Raw genomic sequence first — 24,636 nt, 5'->3', positions numbered from 1 at the left:
CTCCATCATTATTGCTGCAGGATATGGGGCAAAGTGTCAAACACAAAGATCCTGCTCTGTCACTTTCTAGTGAAAAGATCTTAATCACATCACCTTCATATTTCTTTTCATCTGGAAAATAAGAACAATCATACCATGTCTACAGGTAGGGAATACGGCCAGGTATTAGATGTAAAATGCCCATCCCAATGCGTGGTGTGAAGTTGACATTCATTCCATGGGGTGCAGGCAGCAGGAGTGGCTCTCTTACTCCTTGATCTCACATCCCAGTCACTAGGGAACCCACTCAGTCTGGACCACGGCACCCTCCACACACCTTCAGCAAAATCCCTTTTACCAGCTTTGGTGCTTCTGGAAACTGGCAGGCAGAGCTTCCAGGAACCTGGGGGACTTTTCACTCCTGGAGGGATTAAAGATTCTGATTGCTTCTGGGTTCAGCTCCACACCAAGGAAGGCACCTACCTGTCGGGCTGAGGTAGCTACCTCCTTCCCACCCACAGTTAGTCCCTGGTGTGTACCCGGGATGTGATGTGGTTCTAGGTGTCCCAAAATATTCTTAACCATCCTGTGTCACACACGGGAAACCCATTCCTCAACACACACACACACATACACACACACACACACACACATACACACACACACACACACACTCACACACGCCTCACCCCCATCCCTCACTACAATCCTATACCAGAAATTCTGCCCCGTCCTACCTGTGCAGTGCTGACCTGGCTCTGTCCTCTATAGAGTCCTACAGGCCAAACCCCAGAAGGGGAAGGAGAAGGGAGAAATAGAGCCATGGAGAAAAAGTGAAGTCAGAGTCTGGGTTTTATTTTAGCTAACCACTGATTCATGCTAATGTGTTAATCCACAATCACAGGTTTGAATAGCAAGAAAAGAAACCATATTTTTTTTTATTCTGGAGTTTAATTCCATATCCTAAACTCATATCTTGACTGATGTGAAGGGGAAAAAAAAGTTGCACAGTGACTTTCAGGCAAACGCGGTCTTGTTCAGTACCTCAGTCCCTTCATTCCAGGTTTAAAATTCAGTCTCTGAATTTTCCTTCCTTTCCGTCTCCCTTCTCTCCCTCCTAAATAGCTGGGGTGACAGGCACCTCGGTGCTGGGCTCTGATCTGCCCCCTTTTGAGGCCCTCAGGAGATCCCATGCAGCAATGTCACACTCTGTAGCCTTCTGTGTCCCAGTGTTCCCATATAATTGTGAGTGCAATTATATTAGCAAGATTGTGGGCCACCAAAGTTCTATAGAGGACAGACTAGGTGCAGGTCCTCTTGGCTCTGGAATTTCCAAATCCGTCTGGATGTCCATCATTGTTAATCTCTTCTTTTCTACAGCAGCCTGGACTCAGCTCCATGGTGGTGGCAGGGAACACACACATGAATGCCTAAATTCTCTTCCTGCCTTTTTTAGCAATTTTCCTCCTCTCCCAGTTCCAAGGTGGATATCTGGGGTGGGAGGGATGTAAAGGATGATGGAGATGTTTAGGGACAGCGACAGGACAAGCCTACTACTGGCAGACGACAACTCCTTTCAAAAGTTTTCTTAGACCTCTCTTCATTTGAGCCCAATAGTCAAGGTATTTGTAGGGTATGCTTCCTTGTTTCTCAGTAATCTGCTTCTCCCAACGCAGGGAATAACTTGCGTCTAGTTGTCTGGGCTGGCAAGAGAAACCGGCATAGAACTTGATGGGCAAAGGCTTATGGGAGGGAGGGAAGAGCGTCCATTACATCTTTGTTTCTCACGTTGCCTGGAGGAGGGGGCAGATTTCCTGCCTTATTCTATTTTTCCATGATGGTGGGTAACTTACCAGATCATGTTCTGGTACATGTTCCCAGTGGCATCCAAAACTATTTTAGCTGTGTCAGACACACATTCCTTGTGCACAGATACACACAGATATATACACCACATACCCCCACATACCCAAAGCCCACCTATCCCACGGATCCAGCTAAGGGACAGGGGAAAATGAACAGTAGAACTCAGGAAGTCAATTTCTTGTGACCTATTTAGAGCTCAGCCACACACTGGTGGTGTGATTGAAGACACTAGCTTCTCCTTCCACACTGTGGTTTTCCTACCTGGAACCTGGTGGCCCTGTATCCAGCCCCAGGGGAGGAGGGACCAGCCAAGAGGGTTCAACTGCCCAACTTGATAATGACACCCCTGGTGGTGATCATGCTTTCCAAAACTTGGATCTCTTTGTCTGTTCAAACCACCCCTTCCTCTTTTTAAAGTAACAATAGTGAAAACATATAAGAAGAGTAGCTTCTCATTTTCTTTGCATGATTCTGGGAGCTGGTCTGAGTCAGTGTGCAGGGAGGTGCAGAGAGACTAGTCTGGGTCAGCACACAGGTGTCCTGATCCTAGTTCTGCCTCTAACTTGCTAAGTGACTTTTGCCAAGTCTCTTCCTCTTTTAGGTCTGCAGGCTTTTCACATATTAAAATGAGAAAATAGGGCCAAATGGTTCCCAAGCCCCTTCTAGTTTTAGGAGTCTGTGTTTTCCGTGAGCACTGTATCAGTTTCTTGTGGCTGTTGTAACAAATGCTTATGACTTTAGTGACTTAAGTCTACAAAAACATATTCTCCCTTAGTCTTGGAGGCTTGAAATCTGAAATCAAAGTGTCAACAGGGCCACCATGGAGCTTCTAGGGGACGATTCTTTCCTTGCTTCTTCTAGCTTCTAGCTGCTGCTGGCATTCCTTGTGATCTTTGGTATGTAGCTGCACCACACCAATCTCTGCCTTCATGGTCACATTGCCTTCTGTGTGTGTTTGATATATTTCTGCCTCTCTCTTATGAAGATACTCATGATGACATGAGTAATATAATAATATTATATCATCTGATAATCCAGGATGATCTTCTCATCTCGAGATCCTGAACTTAATCGCATCTATAAAGACACTTTTTCTCAGTCAGTACACATTTTCAGATTCCTGGGATTAGGATGTAGATGCTACAGTCTGGGGAAAGGAGGGAAATTTTCAGCCTACCAAAAGCATCTATTCTGATCACAATCGATTAAAAGTTCAGGGAGATTAGAGACATGCCGGAGTGTGCATCCTTGTACCCAAGGACACATAGTCTATCGGAGGATCATCACCCACATACAACACTATGAGGGAGCCCCAGTAGCCAGGTGGCATCCAGCATGCACAGGCTGCACAGCCTTGTGGAAAGAGTCTGGGCTCTGTACCTAGGCTGCCTGGTTCACATCCAAGCTCTGCCATCTGCGAGCCATGGACCTTGGGCCTAATTATCCTAACTCCATAAGGATGTTATAAAGATTAGGTATAATATGCTCAGGGGTGGGAATTTAACTGGTGCTTATGATTCAACATCGAATAAATAGGACAGCATAGCCTTCCAGAACTGAGAGCGATTCCCCAGTGAATGATGAGGATTAGAGGGCAAAGAAGTGCAATGACTTGCCCAGCATGCATGGTGAGGGAATGGCATAGATAGCTCTATAACCAAGATCTTCCAGCTTTGGTCATTTTCCTCCACTTCCCAAAGCCTTTGCTCTTAGGTAGAATCTTTTGCACTAGGGTTTCAACAGATAGTAGGGGATTTCCATTTACACTATCCAGAGAAGACCAGAGAGGGCCAAGCTCCCCAGACGCACACAGATGCAGCCCTCAGGCTGTCATGATTAGCTTGTTGCTCGAAGACCATGGATGGACCCTATCACCAACAGAGGAGGGGAGCTCCGAGCCCACAGCCCTTCTCCTCTCTCCACTGCCCATCTGGCCTACCTCTGTTTGAATGGTTCTTATGAGTGTGGCTTTTGCCAGTCAAATGAGATAAGAATGAACAGATGAAACGCTGTTTGCTACCAGTTCTCTGCTCCTATCTGTGGGTCTTTAGTTGGGTCAATGTTTAACCCTTGTCTGGAGTCAATGTTTAATCCAGGGCCAGTCAGCCCTGTAATCCAGCAGTCCCTCTGCAGCCTAGAATATGGAGTCACATTAGTATTAATCACTGAAAAATAGCATGTGACAGAGAATCTGCCCAAGCCCCAAAGAGCATCCTCTCTACCATTTTAGAGGATATTGGCTGCTTAGAATTAGTCATACCACAGTGACCACCTACCCCTGTCAACAGATAATTGTAGAGTATTTCCTGACCCTTGCTGTGCATGGGCAGAAGCACAGCATTTATTCTTCTTATTCCAGTTCTGCCTTTTGGGTTGGGGGAGAAGAGCATGGAAGGGGGACTGTTGTTCTTCCTGCTGGCTAGCAAGTGTGGCCACTGTTTGGAAGCCTGCTGGGAGAGCCAGGGCTGGACTAGTCTAGCAGGTTTGGCTTGGACAAGTGTTTCGAGAGTTTCTGAACCTGGACTTATGCTTGAAGGCCCCAACCTTTTCCCGGAATGAGTCTTTCTGTTTTGGAGCAGGTGCAGGATGGGAGAGAACTATTTATAAAAAGACTCCCTACAGGCCTGACTACTGGGTGATAGATAGTAGAGTGGTTTTCCAGGGTCATTCCTTAGGAGCTCAGGGTACGACATCTACAATCTGGTAGAATCTTGCCCCTGAGAGAATAATCAAAGGATGGCAAACTGGGTGGGGTGCAGGGAGAGGGTGAAAGAAGCGAAGAAGGCTATTGGCAGATTAGTGACTCCAGTATTTGAATAGTGTTGGACCTACTGGTCAAACACATGCAAGTGAAACTCTGATCTTTTTTCTCTCCCAAATGAATGTCCGAATCACCTCCTTTTCCTTGACTGCTCGCTGTGTCACTGCCCAGATGTTTAGCCCCTCAATTATTTTCCTAGCTCAGTTGACTCCCAACCACAGAGTGGAAACAATACTCCTTCTGGGGCCTGTGGGGTGGAAGGGTTGTCAGTGCTCTTTCTCATTCTGACTGGAAGAGGGGTGAAGGCAAAGGCTTGTGCCTCGGGGACTGGGTCCATCTTGCCCCGAGGAGGTTGTGATGGCCTAGGGAACAGCAAAGCTGAGCACCTAAAAGCCTAGAAATGGAAAGTTGACTGTGGCCCAAAAGATCTCTTGGTTCCCCTTTGGGGTTGGTTGCTGAGTTCCAAGGAACCTTTATTCTCTGGTTCTGAGTGGCAGGGACAAATGAGTAAACGTCTACTGAAGTTAACAAACCACTCTCCTGCCCTTTCTGACCTCCACACCCTGGCTAGGGGAGAGCAGAAGGAGGAAAAAATTTTTGGAGTAGCATCCAAAGTCAATAGGTAAGTGTCAGGTAACAGGGCCCAACCTCTCTCATAAGCCACTGGAGTCCCCCCAAAAGGCTGACTGTTTCCTTGTTCCTGGTCTGAGTCTGGCCTTTAGCCCAAGGTCTGCCTGGCAGGTAGCCACTGGAAAACTGTCCATGTTATCCCCTGCAGCCTGTGCCCGTCTAGGCCTTAGTGTTTCCATCTGTAGATGGGGAGTTCCTTTCTTCCTGGTGATATATACTGCAAGTAACTTCGACTTGTCTGTACTACACTGGAGGTGGTGGGTGAGGAGAGAGCTGGCCAATGGAAAGCCCAGTCTAGTTGGATTTGCTAAGCGGACAGCCCTTCCCATGCCAGGCCCTAAAGAAGCAAACTCTTTGATGCCCTATTTCTGAACTCTTGTCACAAGTGAATTGCAACATCTTTATGGCAACTTGGAAAACACTTTGGACTTGGTAGCCCTGGCTTTCTCCCTCTTCTCTAAAATACTCAGGGTTAGGGAGGTAGGAATTTGAAATTCAGGGAGAGAAGTGGCCTTTGTTTGACCTCCATGCTGAGAGCAGAACTGGTGGTTCTAGACACAGCAGGCAAATACATGGGGAGTGAAAACTAGGCCAGAGGTTGAAAAAGGCAGAACATAAAAATAGAGTCCAGATCCTAATCGGTGAACGTGTGTCTTTAGTGGGACCAGGAGGCAAACGGTGGCCGCTGGCCCGGTGACTCACTACTGGAAGTTCCACATGGCTCCAGAGGTCTAGGTGGGGTCCTGTGGGGCTGACACGTCTCTGAGGTCCACCTGGGTTTCAGCTGACCCTGTGAAGAGTGGCAATGGGTGAAAGCTCATATTCTTGCAGTCAGTGAAGGGAGCAGGCTGGCCTGGGAGGGCCGGTGCCCATAAGCCACGTTGTGTCACTTAATGAAGAATGGATAGCAAGGTGACCAGAGAAAGTCCACTTCCTTCAGCGTGGTCTGCATTCTCCAGTCCACGTTTGCCAAGTTCTCAGCCCTGTGTCTGTGCACCAAAGGGACATAACCAAATATGCCATGTCTACTTGGTTGAAGTGCGTGATAGATCTTTCTGTGACGGCACCTTCTTCTCTGTGTGACCGAGGCTGCTGGTGAGCAGATTCTGCTTTTCTCAGACCATACTGGCCATGGGAGGAGGAGAAGCATCCCCCAAAGTGTCAGCAGAGGACAGTGAGAAGTTGGCTTAGGGTCAAGCATTTGCCTTGAGTAACCTTAGATGGATACTCCTATGGATCATTTCAAATCTGAGTTCTACTTGTAGAGATGCCAGCAAGCACCCCAGGGCTGGTGCCTGAATTTTTAGCTCTCAGGACTTTTTTTTTAATGCTTCAGTAGGCCAGGACAAGAATAAGCGACTTAGTGAGGAAAGAGAACAAATTACCGGAAAGGATTGTGCAAGCTAAAAGAGAGAAGCAAGCCTTTGGAACTCTAAGCAGGAAGAGACCTGAGCAGATGAACAGTCTGTAAATTCAAATGAGGAGAGAGGCAGATGGCACAGCAATCAACTTGTGTTCAAGTTTCAGCTTGCTCTTTCCCTGGTAGTGTAACTATTTAATTTCTCGGGCCTCAGTTTTCTCATCTGTAAAATGGGAACCAACACACCTTCCTTTCAGAAATGTCACATCAAATGTGACAGAAGGTGCTGTGTGGAGACACAGGAACGAGCAGCAGCAGAGCTAATAAGCAGGAGGAAGGGAGTGTCAGAGAGCTGTGCCTTGACCCAGGAAGCTGCTTGATCCTATGACAATCAGTGGCTTTCCTGCACTCTGTACTAGATATCCATATAGAGGTCTCCCTGATTATAGCCCAGTGGTTTCCCTGCCCCCTCGTCTCAGTGGTGAGGACATTGTGCTACCAGGGAGATAATAGGAAATAAAAAGATAAAATCTCTGACCATATACCTAGTGGTATAGCTGGCTTGTTCTGTGTATTCTGTTTCAAGCCCTTTAAGATAAACTCCTGACCCAGCCGCTCATCAGTTGAGCTATAAAGGAGAGCTGTGAACACTTGGGGCTACCCCGCTTCCTTCTCTCTATACTGTCCTCAGATCTTATCTCTGTCTCCTCAAAACTCCTGGCCCTGACATTGACCTTGGCTCTGCACTGGCTCTTTCTTTGAGCTTGTACTGGCACCTTCCCCTGGTGCATCTCAGCTCTCTAGAACACTCTTACTCCTGGACACTCTCCTGGCTCTAGTCACTTGGCCAACTTGCTGGCTGGACGGGTCCCCTCCTGCCCTGAAGATAGATAGATGAACAGGACATTCTAGCTGCTCAATTCCAGAGAGAAAGTACCAAAGCTGTTCAGAGGAAGGAAGGAGAGGGTGGCCAGGAAGGTCTTCATGAGGATCAGATCAGAGAGAGGCCAGGAGAGTCTCGGGTGATTTAATGGCTTAGTGCAGGGGCTGGCAAATTACAGTTCAAAGGCCAAATGCAGTCTGCCTTCTGTTTCTGTGAATAGGTTTTGGAGGAACCTAGCTGTGGTCATTGGCTTCTGTTGCCTCTGGCTGCTTTGTGCTACTCAGGAAGAACTGAGCTGCTGCACAGGGACTGCAGAGCCTGCAAAGGCTAAAATATTTACTGTCTGTTTTTTTTTTTTTTTTTAACAGAAAAAGTCAACGGACCCCTGGTTCAGTGCTCTGGTCTTCCCTACAAGTGATCTGAGCAAGTCCAGTTTGGTGAGACTGCTTCTCTGAACAAGAGTCCAAGACACATAATGTCCCACCCTCAAAACTATTTGCAATGTGTAAATAAGGTATACAAAAGGCTCTGAGAATTCCTGCATAAAAGAATCTGTTGTTCTTTAACTTAATATTTCCCAAACTTCTTTGAACTGCTAAATCTTTTCCTTAGCACCTCCTAACATCCCGAGAAGCTGGTGTTCTGTGGCTGCCCCCAGAAAATGCTGTTTAGATATAAAGAACAGCCTGAATTTGTAGGGAAATGGATGGCACTAGAGCAGATTATGCTTAGTGAAGCTAGCCAATCCCTAAAAAACAAATACCAAATGTCTTCTTTGATATAATGAGAGCAACTAAGAACAGAGCAGGGAGGAAGAGCAGGAAGAAAAGATTAACATTTAACAGAGACATGAGGTGGGAGGGAAAGGGAGAGAAAAGGGAAATTGCATGGAAATGGAGGGAGACCCTCATTGTTATACAAAATTACATATAAGAGTTTGTGAGGGGAATGGGAAATAAACAAGTAGAGAAATGAATTACAGTAGATGGGGTAGAGAGAGAAGATGGGAGGGGAGGGGGAATAGTAGAGGATAGGAAAGGTAGCAGAATACAACAGTCACTAATATGGCATTATGTAAAAATGTGGATGTGTAACCGATGTGATTCTGCATTCTGCATTTGGGGTAAAAATGGGAGTTCATAACCCACTTGAATCTAATGTATGAAATATGATATGTCAAGAGCTTTGTAATGTTCTGAACAACCAATTAAAAAAAAAAAAAAAAGAACAGCCTGACTTCTTGACCCATCCCTGCCACCAATGAGCCAGGTGGCCTTGGCTGAATGATGCACCTGTCAGGGCCTGCTTTCTCACTGATTGAAGGGAATGATGGTGTCTGTCCTATCTCTCTTACAGATTCTTCAGGTAGGTCCCCAAGATAGAGGGCATGAAAGGTATAGAGGGATGACTGTGGTCTTTGGGTGACTAGTTTTCTTTCTTCTATCGCTTAGCAATGGGGACTAGGCCAAGGGCACGAGTTCTCTACTAGTCCTCACTTTGCTATCCATCACGACTTGAAACAGGTGACTCCGTGACCAGGCCTCAGTTTCCTCACTTCTAAGCTGAGGGATTTAGACTAAATCTTTAGGATTTATTAGCTTGGAAATTCTATGGTTCCATTCGGTTAAATGCCTGAACTTGCTACTTCTCTCTCACAAACCATGAAAACTGCATCTCTTTGGTTTCCTTGGTCCTGGACTAGGTGTGAGGAGGTACTGCTGAGGGATTTCTGATGCTGCTGACAGTTTAGGAGGCAGAGCCTTCTGAAAACGTCTACTTGACACTTCTCAACTTAATATTGCTAGCGCATGAGAGGCAGGAAAAGAGCAGATGTGATTCCTAAAAAGACAGTGGGATCCAGGGTGGAGCAAAAGTTCCCCAACAGACATGAGGTAACATGGTCATCAGGCGGAATTCACATAAAATTCCTCTTTCGTCCCCTACCCTGTCCCCCAACACCATTTTCCAGCTTTGCCAACAGTCTGTGATATCAAGGATTTATAAGAAGTTGAACAAGAGGAGCTTTATAAAGATAAAAATTTACTAAAAAATACTTTCTTCCTCCATGAATTTAGGAAATTCCAGAAAGTCTTGGCTGAGTGAGAAGATCCATGACATAATGAGAATGGACCCAAAGAAAGGCTGTGAGTGGAGGGGTGGATTTTCTTCCCTTTGGTCTCCTTGTAGAAACTACCTACCAATAGGGACATTTAGGGGACTCCCAAATGAAGTGATGGAGACACAGGGAGATTCAGAGTGCTGGCCTGGGTGTCTCCTCAGAGGCCACCTAGCCCCTCTCTTCCCTCAGCCAGTCACAGATATTTATGGGGGAGCCCACTGAGTTGAAAATTCTCTTGGGACATAGATGGATAAAACACAGTTACTTCCATAAAGCAGTTTAGACTGGGCATGAACAGACAGGACCTGGCATGCTTGAGTAGACTTAAATGTGAGCAGCAGACTGCATACTAGCAGGCAAGGGGGAACCCAGAGAGGGCTGGGGTGGTGGTAGAGAAGTTGTCATCCTCCATATTGGTTGGAAGCCTCTTACATTTTTAAACATGCAGGAGCTGGAATTCCACAGTTTTCCTAGGTGACCTCTTCCAGTGTCTAATAGGTCCTTTCTTGAAGCCTTCCTTGAGTCATTTGGCTACCTTTGGCTGTGGACAAGGCTTGACCTTCTAGGCCTAAGATAGTCAGTGCTGCTTCCCCAAGTGGACACCGGGGACTAAGGTCAAGGACATGCTTGGTCTTGGTCTTCCTCCCATGGCACTGAGCCATTTATTTTTCCATTCCTGAGAGTCCTGGGTCCCTTTCTGGGGCCGTCGGACCTGCTTGGGTAGGAGAGTCACCCTGCAGTGTCTTTCTCTCCTCATGAGGCAGATGAGCTGGTGAAAGGGTTGACTCCAGGAAATGTGTCATCTGAATCAGGGTGACCCTGGGTGTTTTTTCTGCCTCCTGAGCTGCAAAGACACAGAGCAGGCTGTGAGGATTCTGGAGTGACCAGCACTGAATTAATTGGATTCCTCACGGACCTTCTCAACCCACCACAAGTTTCTAAGAACTTCCCAAAACTTAGCAACTGAATTCCTTAGGACAACAGAAATTAGGCCAGGCCTTTGGGGGCCTGGCTTTGAGAATTTCAGCCTCCCTGCTTGCTCCCAGAAAATCTCACCCTTTCTTCACCAGGTCTACACACCCAAAACACTCACTTTGGGAGTATTTAAACTTGGCACATGGCTGTGAGAATATCAGTAGGCCAGGCAGGAGGGTGGACATGCAGTTTGGCCCATGGCTGGGCCCTGTACTCTTGCCCTCTGCCCTTGGGGTTGCTTATGCCTCTGTTAGCAGAGGTCCTGCCAATCCCCAAAGAGCTTCTCCTTGGGCTCTGTGATGCCGCAGATGATTCAAACTAGAATTTAGCTTTACATCCAAAAGCCTGGCTATGACTCTAAACTGACCCAGGCCTGAGGTTATGTGGGAGGGGAGACAGGGACCAGGACCCTCTACCTAGCTTCAGGGCCACTTCAACTCAACTTACATGGTCCATTTCCTCGGAGCTTCCTTTGCAATAGGACCAGAGCCACAATCAGAAATGGGGCTAGCACAGTGCAGACTGGAGTCAGGATCTGAAAGCTGCTCTCCACCTCTGGAAAAGCACTGGAGGGGATGGGAAGAGGACAAGAGAGGAGAGGTTAGAGAGGACAGAGGGTTAAAGGGCCCACGCCCCTCATTTTACAGATAGAGAAAACAAGGCTGGCTGGTGGGCCCAGTTCCCATGGCTGGTTAGGAGCAGAGACGGGGTTGCTGCCTTTAAGTCTCAAACCCCAAATCCTTTGCCAAATTCACCCTCCTGTGTGTGGCTGCACTGTGTTCCCTAGTGAGAAATGGGGCAATTGGGAGGAAGGACTCTGGGCTTGGCATTTGGCTCTGCCACAATCTTTCCTTGTGGCTTTGGCAAGTCACTTCCCCTCTCTGGAACTCCTGTTCCTCATCTTTAAAAAAAAGTTGTAGAAGTTTCCAACCTAAACATTCGATAGAATGTTCTAACATTTAGATTTTGCCTGCAAGCCATGGGAACATATTCAGGTAGCCCTCTCACCAGGGTTTTGCAAGGACCCTGAGTGGGGGAGGGTGTTGATGCTTCTGTCCCCTGCCCTTTACTGTCTTGCAGGTACAAAAGGGAGAGAAGAAAGAAGAGGGAGAGGGGCATGCCAGGATCGGTAGACATGGGGTCAAAGTCAGAGGAGGGGCCTGGGGCTCACCTCTTCATGGAGGACTCCATGCCAGGGGGCTTTAGGGGGCCTGTTGCTGGAGCCTGACTTGGTGTTGCTTGGGAGCCTGGTGCTGGGGTCTGACTTGGAGTTGCTTGGGGACCTGTTGCAGGGGTCTGACTTGGCGTTGCTTGGGGACCTTTTGCAGGGGTCTGACTTGACGTTGCTTGGGGACCTATTACTGGGGTCTGACTTGGCATTGCTTGGGGACCTTTTACTGGGGTCTGACTTGGCGTTGCTTGGGGACCTGTTGCAGGGGTCTGACTTGGCGTTGCTTGGGGACCTATTACTGGGGTCTGACTTGGCATTGCTTGGGGACCTGTTACTGGGGTCTGACTTGGCGTTGCTTGGGGACCTGTTACTGGGGTCTGACTTGGTGTTGCTTGGGGACCTGTTACTGGGGCCTGAGTTGGCATTGCAGGGGTCTGACTTGGCCTTGTTTGAGGACCCGTTGGGGCCTGGCTTGGCATAGCTTGGGGACCTGTTGCAGGGGTCTGACTTGGTGTTGCTTGGGGACGTGTTACTGGGGTCCGACTTAGCGTTGTTTGGGGACCTGTTACTGGTGCCTGAGTTGGTATTGCAGGGGTCTGACTTGGCATAGCCTGGAGACCGGTTGCTGGAGCCTGACTTGGCGTTGCTTGGGGACCCCTGTATCCCACAGTGCTGTGTAGGTCTCCATAAGTGCTTCCTTCCACAGATGCTGTCTCTGTGCTCGTGGTGTCCAAGGTCCACATGCCTGTAGGTGGGCTTGCTCCTTCAGTGGAGCCCAGGGCTTGTTGCTTAGAAACAGGTGTTGCTTCTCGGAGGGTTTCCTGGGCCAGCTGTTCTGAGACTGGGGCTGATGGCCTCATGGTTCCTGTGGTTCTCCTGGCTGCATCTGGCTCCGTCCTGACCCTGTCTGTTTCCTGCCCTGCCCTATCAGCCTCAGTAGTCCTGTCCTTCCCACTCTCGCTGGCCCTAGGTGTGTTCGTGACTAAGCTGTGGGTGCCCCACTCCTGAACACCTTCTGTTGTTTTGGACACACTTCTGGGTTTTGAAGCTGGACTCTCTGGAGCAGGGACTGTGGCCTTGATGGACCCCTCGGCCCCACTGCCTGTCTCCAGAGCTTCTTCCCAGGCTGTAGCAGGGGTTTGTCTTCCCTTTGCTGGAGCTGTGATTTTGCTGGTTCCAGAAGTTGAAGTAACTCTGTCCCATTCTGTCCCCTGTCCTAGAGTATGGGTGGCTCCTGGGGTCCATCTGTTGGATGCTGGAGATCCTGTCCCAAAGGATGTCGTGACTAGCTCACCAGCAGCTGAAGTGGCTGTGGGGACGGTTTCGGAAGGACCTGTGTGAACAGCAGAGAGGGACACATGGGGAGGCTATCCAGGGCACCAACTAGATTTAGCAAAGATCACTGGGTTTAAAATATTTGCTAAACAGCATGCAGCCTCACTCAGAGGTGCAGTCTTTGACCCATATGTTGGATACAATAGAGAGGTGGGAATCCCAGGTGTATCCTCTAGACCCTTGCAAATTCCTAGCTCCTTCTCCCATATTCTCTATCCAGCTGCCCAAGTCCCAGGTGCTGCCCTTACCGCAGAGGTGCACAGCCCATTAGGTACTGCTCTTCAGAAAAGGAAGAAAGAAACCCAGGTTCCTGCAGAGCACCCTGGCGCAGCAGATGGGTGGAGAGCAGCTGCCCAGGAACCACATCTGCTCCCCTTGCTGGTGCTCCTGACCTGCAGCCTCTAGCACAGAGTGGCTCTCATGGTCTCCTGGCCCTCCCTCTCACTCTGGAACCTGCCACAGAGGTCTGGGCTTGGGAGCTGTCAAATGCCTGCTGAGAGGCTCAGCAAGGGTCTGTCACAGGAGAGCCCAATCCCAGTTCTTCTGTCCTGCCTGTCACAATTCCTCTGTAGTACTGGCCCCTTTTGCATGTCTGAACACAGAAGTCTCAGGACCCCAAGAAGCCACATTTTCTAATTCACTGCCTGTTCAGAACCATCTCCAATAAACATTTTCCACAGCATTGGGGCAGGGGGAAGGGATAGGGTGGGAGAGCTCATGTGCATTCTATTGGAAGGTTTTTCCTAATATCTACCGTTTTTGTTGTTGTTGGTGAACCCAGGGGTGCTTAACCACTGAGCCACATCCCTAGCCCTTTATTTGTATTTTATTTAGAGACAGGGTCTTGCTGAGTTGCTTAGGGCCTTGCTAAATTTCTGAGACTGGCTTTGAACTCGCGATCCTCCTGCCTGAGCCTCCTAAGCTTCTAGGATGCAGGTGTGTACCACCGCGCTCAGCTATCTACCTTCTTTCTAAAGGCAAGTTCCTTCTGAAATGAAAGGCTACCTCTGAGAGTCTTGACCTGCCCAATCTTTCCTCAGTGTTCTCCAAAGGTTTAAGCCTCGCTCGCTGTGCCTGGGTCTTCTCTTGCTCCTTCCTAGCTCAGCCTTCACCACATGAGGCTCATCAAACATGGCTCATACCTGCAGACACGGTCAGATTCATGTTCAAGAACAGCCTGTTGTTTCCGTCTCCGATGCCACAACGGTACTGTCCCACATCATTCAGGGACAGTTGGGACAGCCTCACCACAAACAAGCTTCTCTGTGGGAAGTCTGCTAGAGTCACACGACCCTGGTAGTCACGGTGAGTGTAGTGGTTGCTGGACACAATTGTGTGGCAGATCCTCGTTGGCAGCTGCAGACGGCACCAGTACTTCCTTTGGTGCCTGTTGGCTGACGAGGGGGTGTAATGGCACTGGATGGTGACAGCTCCCCCAGGTTTCCCAGCTACCAGCTTCGGGCCCTTCAATGTATTTGCAGCTGCAGGCAGAGAAAAAAGTCAAAGGGGAGGAAGCGGGTGGGGAGAGTCGCTGTTGGGGGAATTTTAAGCTCAAATACTACTAAAATAGATCACAGTGAAAGTGGAGCAGAGTCAATACAGAAATGGAAGAGCTTAGCCATTGGGGAAGCAGGAGTCACCCCAAGATGTGGAATGCATCTGTACCCAAGGCCCCAGCTGGAAGATGAAAACACAGTGAGAATCTTACTCACTGCTTAGCTAACACTGATCACATGCTAGGTCTCCTTAACCAGTCCACCTGGGTTCATTCCATGCGCTCCAGGACAGATGTTTGAAAAGATGCCATCTAAGCTCATCTAAGAGGGCTGGGGCAGCACCTGACACAGGGGTCCCATTTGCATGGAATATAAAGATACGAAATGGTGAGAAAATATCAGTGTGCTTTTCTTCTAAAAAGAGAGTGTGCCCTGAAACACAGGAATCCTGCTCTGCTTGGTGGGGACCTCTCTGGATTACAGCTGCAGAATTTTTCACACTGGCTATTTCTCTGCACAAGCAGGAATGACCAAGTGCCACTGTGAAAGGACAGAAGAGTCTACCATGAAGGTCGCCTTTGGCAATAAGCCTAAAGGCAATTCCTAGGCGAACCACAGTGTAACGGTTGCTGAGTGACTTTAATTTGATAAGGTGCTAGCAGAAACAAAGTTTATTCTTTCTCTCGCTGCCTCTTTGTACTATCTCTGTGGATTTCTTTGCTCCTTGATAAAATCTCAGGCATAGTAGTCAATGTCTAGTAGCTTTAATTTTCTCTCTTGGGTAATAAAAGTCCAATCTAGTGTGAAATGACATATCCAGCCCAGTACAATAAAAGGCTACAATGGCAGTCTCGTGCAAAGTTTTCCTTTCTCTCAGCTGGGTTTAGAGGCCTTCCATGGAGGAGGGGGACAAATTGGGGTCCCTTGTTTTGCTCCCTCCTTCCTCTGTTCAAACCTGCTCTCTGTGGCCTCTCCATGGCTGGGCACGGAAGAGAGGGGACAAGTGAAAGAGACAGGCATCATCTGCCCTTAGTTCTTTCTGCACATGGCAAATGTCCAAAACTGTCTGTCTGTCTCTCTCTCTTACTCTCTCTCTCACTCTTTTTTTTTCTTTTGCCACTCAGATATCTTTTTGGTGGCTTTGGTGGTTGATCCCTCCTTGTGAGACCAGCTTTTCCTCTGCTAACCTTTTTTTGGATACTGGCAACCACCCTATAATTTTTGACCATCTGCCCCTCCTTTTTTGGTCACAGTGTCCTCTGGGTGGACCTTTCAATGGAGGCCCATTTGGTCACAGGAAGCACACCTTTGTCCTGCTGTCAAAAGAAATCTGGGACATATGGATGGCTTTCTAGAAATTCCTTCCTTTATTTGGCTTACACTGGGGACATAGCAGGTGGAAGGGACCCAGCACACTGGCAACTCTTTCCAAAACAGCTCCTCTGCCCTCTGAGGAGTGTTCTTTGGCTTGGATGGCTGTATGGTGGGCTATCACTGGAAGCAGGTGTACGTTCTGTTTCTGCAGTCCTGCAAGGAGACTCGGCATCTTGCTTTAGCATGTGAGTACCTGGCAATTTGTTCTATGTCCTTAGGGTCTCTGAAGCCAAGAAAGTTCTGTTTAATATTCTATTGCCAGGAACAGCTAAATAATTTGTGGGTCTCAGTGCAAAATTAAACTGCAAAACCCCTTGTTTGAAAGTTACTAAGAATTTCTAGATAGTCACCGCAGCAAATTAAGCCAAGTACTGGGTCCCTATACATGAGCTGACTCTATTATATGTGCTTAGGTCTAATCACAAGAAGAGTAGAGGTTATACAAGCTATATTGTATTAATTCTCACTGTAAATTTTACTAAACAGCCTACCCAACCATGCGCTGATGACAACATTAAATGGTAACTTATTATTAAAGGTAAGACTATTCACTATTACAAACAAGGACCAGCAATGATGCTTTGATAAAGCGTTCAGGAATTCTCCTGATCTACATGTGGCACATTTGAGAGGAGCACTGTTCCATTAATCAGCAGAGTGGGGAGGTCTGACTTAGCAGTAGAAAACCGAATGAGAATCCTAAATCAACTCTTGCTATGCTCATTTTTTTCAAATTAATTTGTAAGTAAAGAACCAATACCTTAAGAACTCATATGGTAGCTTACTGATCAGTAGCTCTTGGTTTTATATTATGATTAACGGATTATTTGGGGAATTTTATATTAGTCATCTGTGAGAATATCACCTGTGAGAATTAAAGAATGGGCTACCACTTTAGGATCCTGACAGCTCTGACACCAATTCTTTGCCCTTGATGCCGGTGGGTGTTCCTGGCTCTCACCCACCCATCATTACCTGTTGCTATGGCCTCTCTTAGGGAGGGCTGAGTGAGGCCTGCAGTTGGAGGGACTTGAGCCAGACTTGGTGTTAGAAAGGTCTATGGCAGTACTAAGGTAGAGGAGGGGCTGTACCTGCCAAGGAACTCTCCTCCCGCCAGCAGAAGGGTGAGGAAGACAAGAATGTTTCCATGATGCAGAGGTGGGTGCCAGAGGGGAGAAAGTTGTCCTGCAGCCATCTGAGATGGGGTCCTCTGTGTGAAGGGGCCAAAGAAGAACCTGGGCAAAGGGAGGGAGCTGAACCATCAGCTCCAAGTGTCCACAACGTCACCCACAAAGGGAAGAGGTGGGAAGAGCAGCCAGCTCTGAACCCCGACCTGGCAATCCCATCAGTTAAGAGCTGCCAGTCCTCATGCCTCTCCTCTCTCCCATTGCTCTGACCCCACCGGGATCCCAAGTGTCAGGGAAGGGAGAAAGGTGGCAACCACACCCCCTTCCTGGTCTGCAGGGCTTTGTGCGGGATGGGGTGGGGGGATAAAGGGTAACTCTCTGAACACAGATTAAGGCACTGACCAAAATATTTAGCTGGACACTAAAAGTGATCACAATTAGAACACTTGACACTTAGCAACTAATTTCTAACTGTTCACTATGTTAGCAGAAAAATCATGAGCCTGCTTGATTGGGGGCAGGGGAAGCCTGCTTTTATTGAAAAAGATTAAAGGAGATAGTGGAATATTAAAATAAGGAGGTGGTGTGACCATATAATACAGAGAGTACCTAGTCAAATATGGGCTGCCTTTGATTTATTAATACTTTGATTTGTTCACAAACCAGACATGGTTAATCCTTTTTGGTATTATCATAGCATTTCCATTCATTTACTAATTGATTTCTAAGCTTCCACTTGGAAGTAGAATTTAGGTAGTAGACATTCTAGGCACATGCTGTAGTCCTCAGTGGCTCCCCATTACCATAAAATCTAGATGCCACTGGAGGAGATTGGGACATTTATTATCTGAACCCAACATGAAGCTGGTCAGCCTCACCACATGAGCCTGTAGGGACCTGTAGGGTAGGGATCCCATCTCTCATTTCTCTGTCCCCAGTGCCTGGCACGTAGTCAGATCTTCACAAGTAAGAGTAAAACAAGTAAGTAAATGAATACAAGATGACTTTTATTCAGATGTAGTTTCTTTGTAGACTCTGAGCTTTTAAGAGGAGGGAAGTGTCTTCATTTTTATGTCCTTAGTGCTGGGCCCTGCAATTTGGAGTTTATAGAATGAGTGGTAAAGAAACCTCGCTATATTTCTGTCTTGTTTACACCCTGGAACTTTTATCTTGAAAGTGGAGCTGACTTTGGATCACCAGCTCAAAGGAAAGAGAGCAGAGTACCAGAACAATGAGTAGCAGAGCAAATGTCCCAAGTTCTGCCACAGGAGCGCTCACTTCTCTCATTTCCCCAGCCCAGATCTGGGCTCCACTGCATGGCCCAAGGCCCCAGGACAGAAAGCCACGGATGTGCCTCAACTGTGCAGAATTCCACTGCGCTACCCTCCAAGAATCTCTGCAGCCTGAAAGGCTCGGTCTGGTTATGTAAGCCCTGAATTTGGACTGTGTTTGAGACTCACCTTGTAGCAGGCACAGTAGGAGGAGGAGGGGCATTTTCCATCCTGCCCCCTGGTGGATGACCTGCAAAAAAAACACTATTAATGGAAAGAGGCCTGAGGGGAGGTAAATGGGAAGCTGGGTGAGCAGCCCTGGGGATGAGCACCTTCTGCCTTTGGGACCTCTGTTGGCTCAGAGAAGGGGCTGGGGTGGCTACATCCAAGAGCAAAACAAGACTGCCCTGATTGACTCTGTCCTCATACTCCTGATCACACACATGGGTCATTGGCACCACAGTGAAGTGTCCCTTACCTTTAGCTCTGTGGGTTCAGAAGACATCGAACTGTGTCTCTAGGAGACCAGCTCCAGCACCCACTTGCTGATACCAAGCTATGAATTTGGATGGAGCGCGTAGAGTGGAAAGAGTGCATGCTTGAAGTTGGACCTTAGTTGGAATGGCAGGGCCTTGGAAAAGGTAGTCTCAGGGCTCCATGGCCCCACCAAATATACATGCTTAGGATTGTGAGGACAGAGTCACCCCTGCTTACGGGAATGAGGGAATCTGTGTGGGGTCATTGTACAACATAGCTAGGAGTGGCGGGCGCTGCGCCTGGGGGTGTAGAGAATTCCCCTTGGCTCTTGCCTTCCTCCTTGCAGAGGGGAATTGGTTCCTTCAGGGGTAGTCTGCTTCACTGCTAGTGTGCATACAGTAAGAAGGAGCTAAAGGTTAAACCTCAGGCCAAGCTGCTGTCGGCACTAGGGTGCCACTGTATTTCTCCTTCACAGCTTCTAGAAGGCCCTCACTGCCCCCTGGTCTACAGGGATCTCCTTGTTCTGGTCTCTTCCATTGCCTGGGGATCTCCTGGGGTGCAGGGCTATCTCATTCCTCTACCTTCAGGCTCTGAAACAGGATTGGGCACAGGTAGGTGTGCAATGCACAGCTCTTGTGCACAAGGACCCACCACTCTTGATGGCACTATAAAGGCCACCACTCAATGGCCTTCTACTGCTTGCAGATTGAAAAGAGAGATTTTACATTATACTTCTTTTGTATTCTCCAGGGTATTTGTGGATGCATTTGATTAATTACAAATCTGCTTTTTAAATCCTATCTACTGCCTGCAGTTCCTGGGACCTATAACTGGCCCCCGTCTGTCCCTTTCTGCTCTAACATGTACTTCACTGATACTGAGAAGGTGCTCTTGGGTTATGGGTGTAGCTCACTGGAAGAGCGCTTACCTAACATGTGTGAGGCACTGGGTTCTATCCTTAGCACCACATAAAAATAAATAAATAAAATGAAGGTACTGTGTCATCTACAACTTAATAAAAAAAATTCAAAATCTTAAAAAAAAAAAAAGATATTCACAGCCAATGGTTTGACCCCCAACTAGACTACCCACATGAAGCCATTGGCCAGTTTGGGACAAAGGCTATGCGGGGGGCAATCGAAAGGAGGAGAAAGGGGAAAGGAAGGAAAAGAAAAAAAAGAGGAAAAAGGGGAAGAGGAGAGGAAGCGTAGGAGGTGAAAGGAGAAGGGAAAACAGCGGAGAGGAGAAGAGAAAAGCCTAGACAGAGCCTGTAGGGTGGGCCTGTAGCTGCAGCTTGTCACCTGCGTGGCCTCCCAGCCACCTTCACCAAGGCCTTTGGCTGCCCTATGGGCTGCCCCAAGAGTGGCCAGATTCTGAAAAGCCTCCAGGCTCCTCACACCCCAGACCCTCGCCTTCAGTGAGTCCCCTATCTCAGGTCCCGCCATGGCAGTCCTAGCCTCTCCCTGCCTCACCCAGTTTCCTGCCCTCCCAGGGTGTACCTGCATCTAATCCTTAATTTGATTAATATTCACCAAGTCCAGGCTACCTCTGGGGACGGCACCCAGACTCCCCTGGGCTAGTTTTTCTTTAGTGCTAAGTCCTACCACAGCACACACTGAGGCCAAAGTCTCTGCCCTGTGGTGCCCAGTTCCCCTGAAGCCCATGGTGCAGCAATCTCTGGGCTTCAGAGGTGAAATCTGCCTCCTTGGGGCAATGAGGAAGCACAGTGTGAGATAAAATGGCTCCAGAAGGTTATCAGCCTTGATTGAGGCCAGGAAGGATATCATTCAACGGAATGCTTCCAAGTTACCTTCCCCACCAGTGACCTTCAGGAATTCTTTCTTCCTGAACAGAGAGCTCCAGGTCAGTGGCCTGGCCTAAAGGCTCACTGTGCTTTGGGGGTTAAGGCCCCGTGGGGGAACCCTCTGGTCCTCCTACTGGGCAACAAGGCCACTTCATCTCCTGCTCAGGCTGGTGATTGCCTTCCTGGTTCCCAACTATTCCTGAGCCTTACTTCTTTTCTACCCCAACCCCAAGCAGACAAGAAGGGCAGGGCTAGTGTGGTACACAGGGAAGAGCACAGGACCCAGATTCAGGAGGTTCTATTCTGGCTGAGGCTGATGCAATGACCTTGGTCTTGACCTTGATTAATGCTGCATTTCTTGCAACTATAAAAGAAGAGTTTTGCCTCTATGACCCCCATGCTGCTTGTTTCTAATGCTTACTGGTGTGTTTCCCACAGGTTTTTAAGGAACCATGTGCTCTGCTGGGGCCTAGCAGAAGAGTAGGAGGGAGATGCTAGAAGGAACCCACCTGCTGCTCTGGGAAAGGCACTGGGGGTATGTGTGATACCCTGTTCAGGGCAAGACCCCCATCTCCAGGAGAAAATCTCATCTCACCTTTTGTTCTCTAGGCTTCCTTGGGGCTTCTCCATCCATCTCAGTACAGAAGCAAGATTTGCTTGGACTTTTCTTTGTATCTGTAGGAAATGTTGGCGTTTGCAGGTCTTCTAGGTGTTTCTTTATACCTGGAGAAAGAGAAGGCAGCGTGGTGAGTTGGCAGAAGCTAGAGCTGGTGCTAGAAGACTGGGGTACACGAGACAGCTCTGCCACTCACATCAAGGCCAGTTCGGGTCCTTGCTGTCCTTACTTACTCCTGCACAACTTTTCCAGGGCTGGTGACGGGAGCTTCAAGGAAACCGCCCGGATCTGCATTCTCCCTTCTCTGTGTCCCCTGCAGCATGGGGTCCCAGACTTTTTATCTGATCAGCTCAGGATCTCCAGAGTAAGTGATGTGACAACCCATGTGGGAGACGAGGGACACTTTAAAACTCAGGAGAGGAATTCCCCTGCCGTCTGGCAGCTGTGCCCTCCAGCTGACCTGGCCCCTCCGACTACTCCCCGGGAGAAGCCATGTGGGCAGTTTGGTCACTGACTGCCGTTCAACCCCTGGTCCGGGGATTATTAATCCACGTCTTAGACAAAAAACCACCAATGCAGTAAAGGAGACAGTCTTCTTAAGAAGAGGACAAGGGCAAGTGTGGCTTATCCAAATGGATGACACACCTAAAAACACCCAGTATTCCCCTCTGGAAAACAGTTTATGGGGGTTCTTTTCTTTGTAAAAGACATGATCTTCCTAACTCTGTTGGCCTTGAACTGGCACAGCCCAAGAACTCGACAGATAGGCAGCTTCAAGGAATGGAGATGCTGTGGATTGTAGTTAAAGACCCTCACCAGGGCCCCTAATATCCCTGGGCCAATGAAAAAGGCCCTTTCTTCCCTGAAAATTGATTCAGATAGTACACGATTATAACTGTCAATGGCAGCACTCCCCATTCCGGGCTTGAAAATAGGTAGCAACAGAGTCACTGAAAGCTGTTGGAGAAGAAAAGAGACAACCTCAAGGAATACTCAGAGTATGACTGAGCTAAGGCAGTTTTGTGCATATGTGTGTGCTGGTGACTGCTATCTCAGGACTTGGTCAGCAACTCCAGTCCTAGAGTCCCAGATCTTCAACCCCACATATGTTAGAATATGTGAAAGGCCTCCCTTCAGAAACGATACCCTTGAGCAGCGCACAACCTAAAGAACTACATGCTAACCCTGTCTTCAGAGGCTCATCTCCAGAACTTAATGATACTCTCAAGCAGGTGGTAGACAGGTAGCTAATGCCGTCTATATTTTCCCCTCTCAGCTCCTTAGGGAGCAGTATCATACCATTTTGGATCTCACAGACTCTGGAGTTACTTTCCCTTCTTGCCAAGTTTATATGGGAAAGTGATAGGGTCAGGTTACTTATTCTCTTTAAATCTTGTTTCTTAGTCTGTTAAGCAGGAAATAATAATACCTACCTCATAAAGATATTATGTGACATAAATGCAATCCATGTAACTCAAAGTGCCTAGCAAGTAGTAAATTCTCAGAAAACATAAACTGATAATATTATTAACTTAGTTTATAGCAAGAGGAAGCAGGTGTCTTACAGTGATCAAACCTTCAAAAAAATCTCTTGGAGGTTTTTGCCTATTTAGGATTTTAATTCTCTCTCTCTCTCTCTTTCATTTTGTATTCTTAAGCATATATTTTTCTATTTTATCTACTTTTCAACACTTTGAAGACTTTTTTTTTTATTATCACTAGAGACATAAATTACAGTAAAGCTCAGTAAGTTGTAATACACTGGACTTCTTTCACAGCAACATCCTGAGCTATGATGTCCCTTCTCTGAAACTCTAGGGGAGAAAACTCACTGACTCACTAGTTGCCTCTTCTGGGGATGTACCCGAATTGTCTTGCCCAGTACAAAGCCACTGGGGGCTTTTCCATTGGTTTATGATACTGTGACCTTCTGAACTTAGGACCCAGACTTTGAATCAGGCTCAATAGCACTTTGACCAAATGCCAAATCTGGGAAGAACTTTATCCATTCCCTATTCATCCCTCCAACCTCCAACCCCTCAATCCCAGTATTAATAAAGGACTATATTTGCTAAACACACCCACCAGAGTAAAAATCAGCAAACAAAAAGCTAGCCCAAGCAAGGAAAGCTTCTTGTGCTATAAAACAATCCCTTTGATCTCCCTCTGAAGCATGTTTTCTAATGTATGTGGAGAGCAATGAACAGAGGTGTTTGTGCACTCATGGGGCTCACCCCATTTGTTCCTCTTCCTGGGTAGTCACATTATTGCCAAGTTTTCTGCTCCCCATGCCCACTGTGCCAGCTTTTTTTTCTATTCTTGTTATCTGCTGGTTAACATATCTTCCCTTGCACTTGGCCTTCAAGTATTCTGGTCAGAACACTAAGTGTTAAAGAACACAGAGTTTACAAAAGGCTCACTTCACTGCAGTCCTTGATCACTTACTGAGAAATCCACAAAGGAAGTTGAACTATGAAACTTGTCACTCCTCCAAATGACAACAGACATAAAAAGTATTTGTATAGCACAAATAATCATTTTATAATGGCATTTAGCTGGTTTTTACAACCTCCACCATCATTTAGCTGATTGCAAAGCTTGTGATCCAGCAATATTCAACCCCCAAACACAGGAGGAATTCCAAAGGCAGTTAGAGAGTGCTGAGACAGGTTACATTCTTGTGCAGACTGCTGGCAAAGTGCAGAGAATCCTGGGAGATCATTTCTTAGATGCGGGTGTAATAGCCAAAATCCTTAGCTGTAGCTCATGTCAGCATGTTGCTAATGGATCGTTATAGGAAAGCGTGGTCAACAGCTCTTGGCATAATCTTTCTGGAGTGACTTGATTCTGGGGATTGAAGTGAACATGTTTCTTACTGGTTGAGATTATATGCTATTTAGAATAGATCTTACCCTGTGATAATGACTATGGCCCTTGCTGCATGGAAAGAGCCCAAAATAGTTAATTTACCAATAATTAACTTGTTGGCCTCCTGGAGGAATGGACTATGTGGGGAATCCAGTATTCATCTCTGTTGTTGGCAGATATTTGAGAGCCACTGTGGCTTTAGGTTGGGGTGGCTCAGTGGTAGAGCGCTGGCCTAGCAGACCTGAGGCCCTGGGTTCCATTCCTAGCACCTTAAGCAAACAAACACAAACAGCAGCTAATGCGACCTTGGTCAGTTAGTTGGGCCCATGTACAGCCTCCATTTCTCTGACTGAGACCCCTTTCCTCATATGTCCTTTGTGCCAGCACCAGGGTGGCCAATGGCTAAAGCCAGCTGATGTCAGATGGCCAAGCCACTCTGCCTACTTGGGAGTCTAGTGTCTCTTCTGCAGTGGAGTCTCTGAAAAGTCACTGGAATATGCTACAAAGACCTTCACCCATCTTTC

General features: G+C 47.7%; 1 protein-coding gene across 1 annotated transcript; it reads right to left on the bottom strand.

Annotated features, from left to right (window-relative positions):
- Nucleotides 1-5,891: 5,891 nt before the first annotated feature.
- FCAMR (Fc alpha and mu receptor) lies at nucleotides 5,892-20,269 on the bottom strand (the record flags this gene model as incomplete). Its single annotated transcript, XM_081298216.1, has 6 exons — nucleotides 5,892-6,026; nucleotides 11,745-12,401; nucleotides 12,506-13,077; nucleotides 14,222-14,560; nucleotides 18,537-18,597; nucleotides 20,126-20,269. The coding sequence occupies 6 exons, from the start codon at nucleotides 20,267-20,269 to the stop codon at nucleotides 5,892-5,894; spliced, it is 1,908 nt and encodes a 635-aa protein (XP_081154342.1).
- Between the last annotated feature and the right edge of the window lie 4,367 nt (nucleotides 20,270-24,636).

This window comes from Spermophilus citellus (assembly GCF_964194105.1).
Source record: "Spermophilus citellus genome assembly, chromosome: 6".
Taxonomy (NCBI): domain Eukaryota; kingdom Metazoa; phylum Chordata; class Mammalia; order Rodentia; family Sciuridae; genus Spermophilus; species Spermophilus citellus.
Note: the sequence above shows the minus strand (reverse complement) of the source record. Positions and strands in the feature narration are given on the sequence as shown.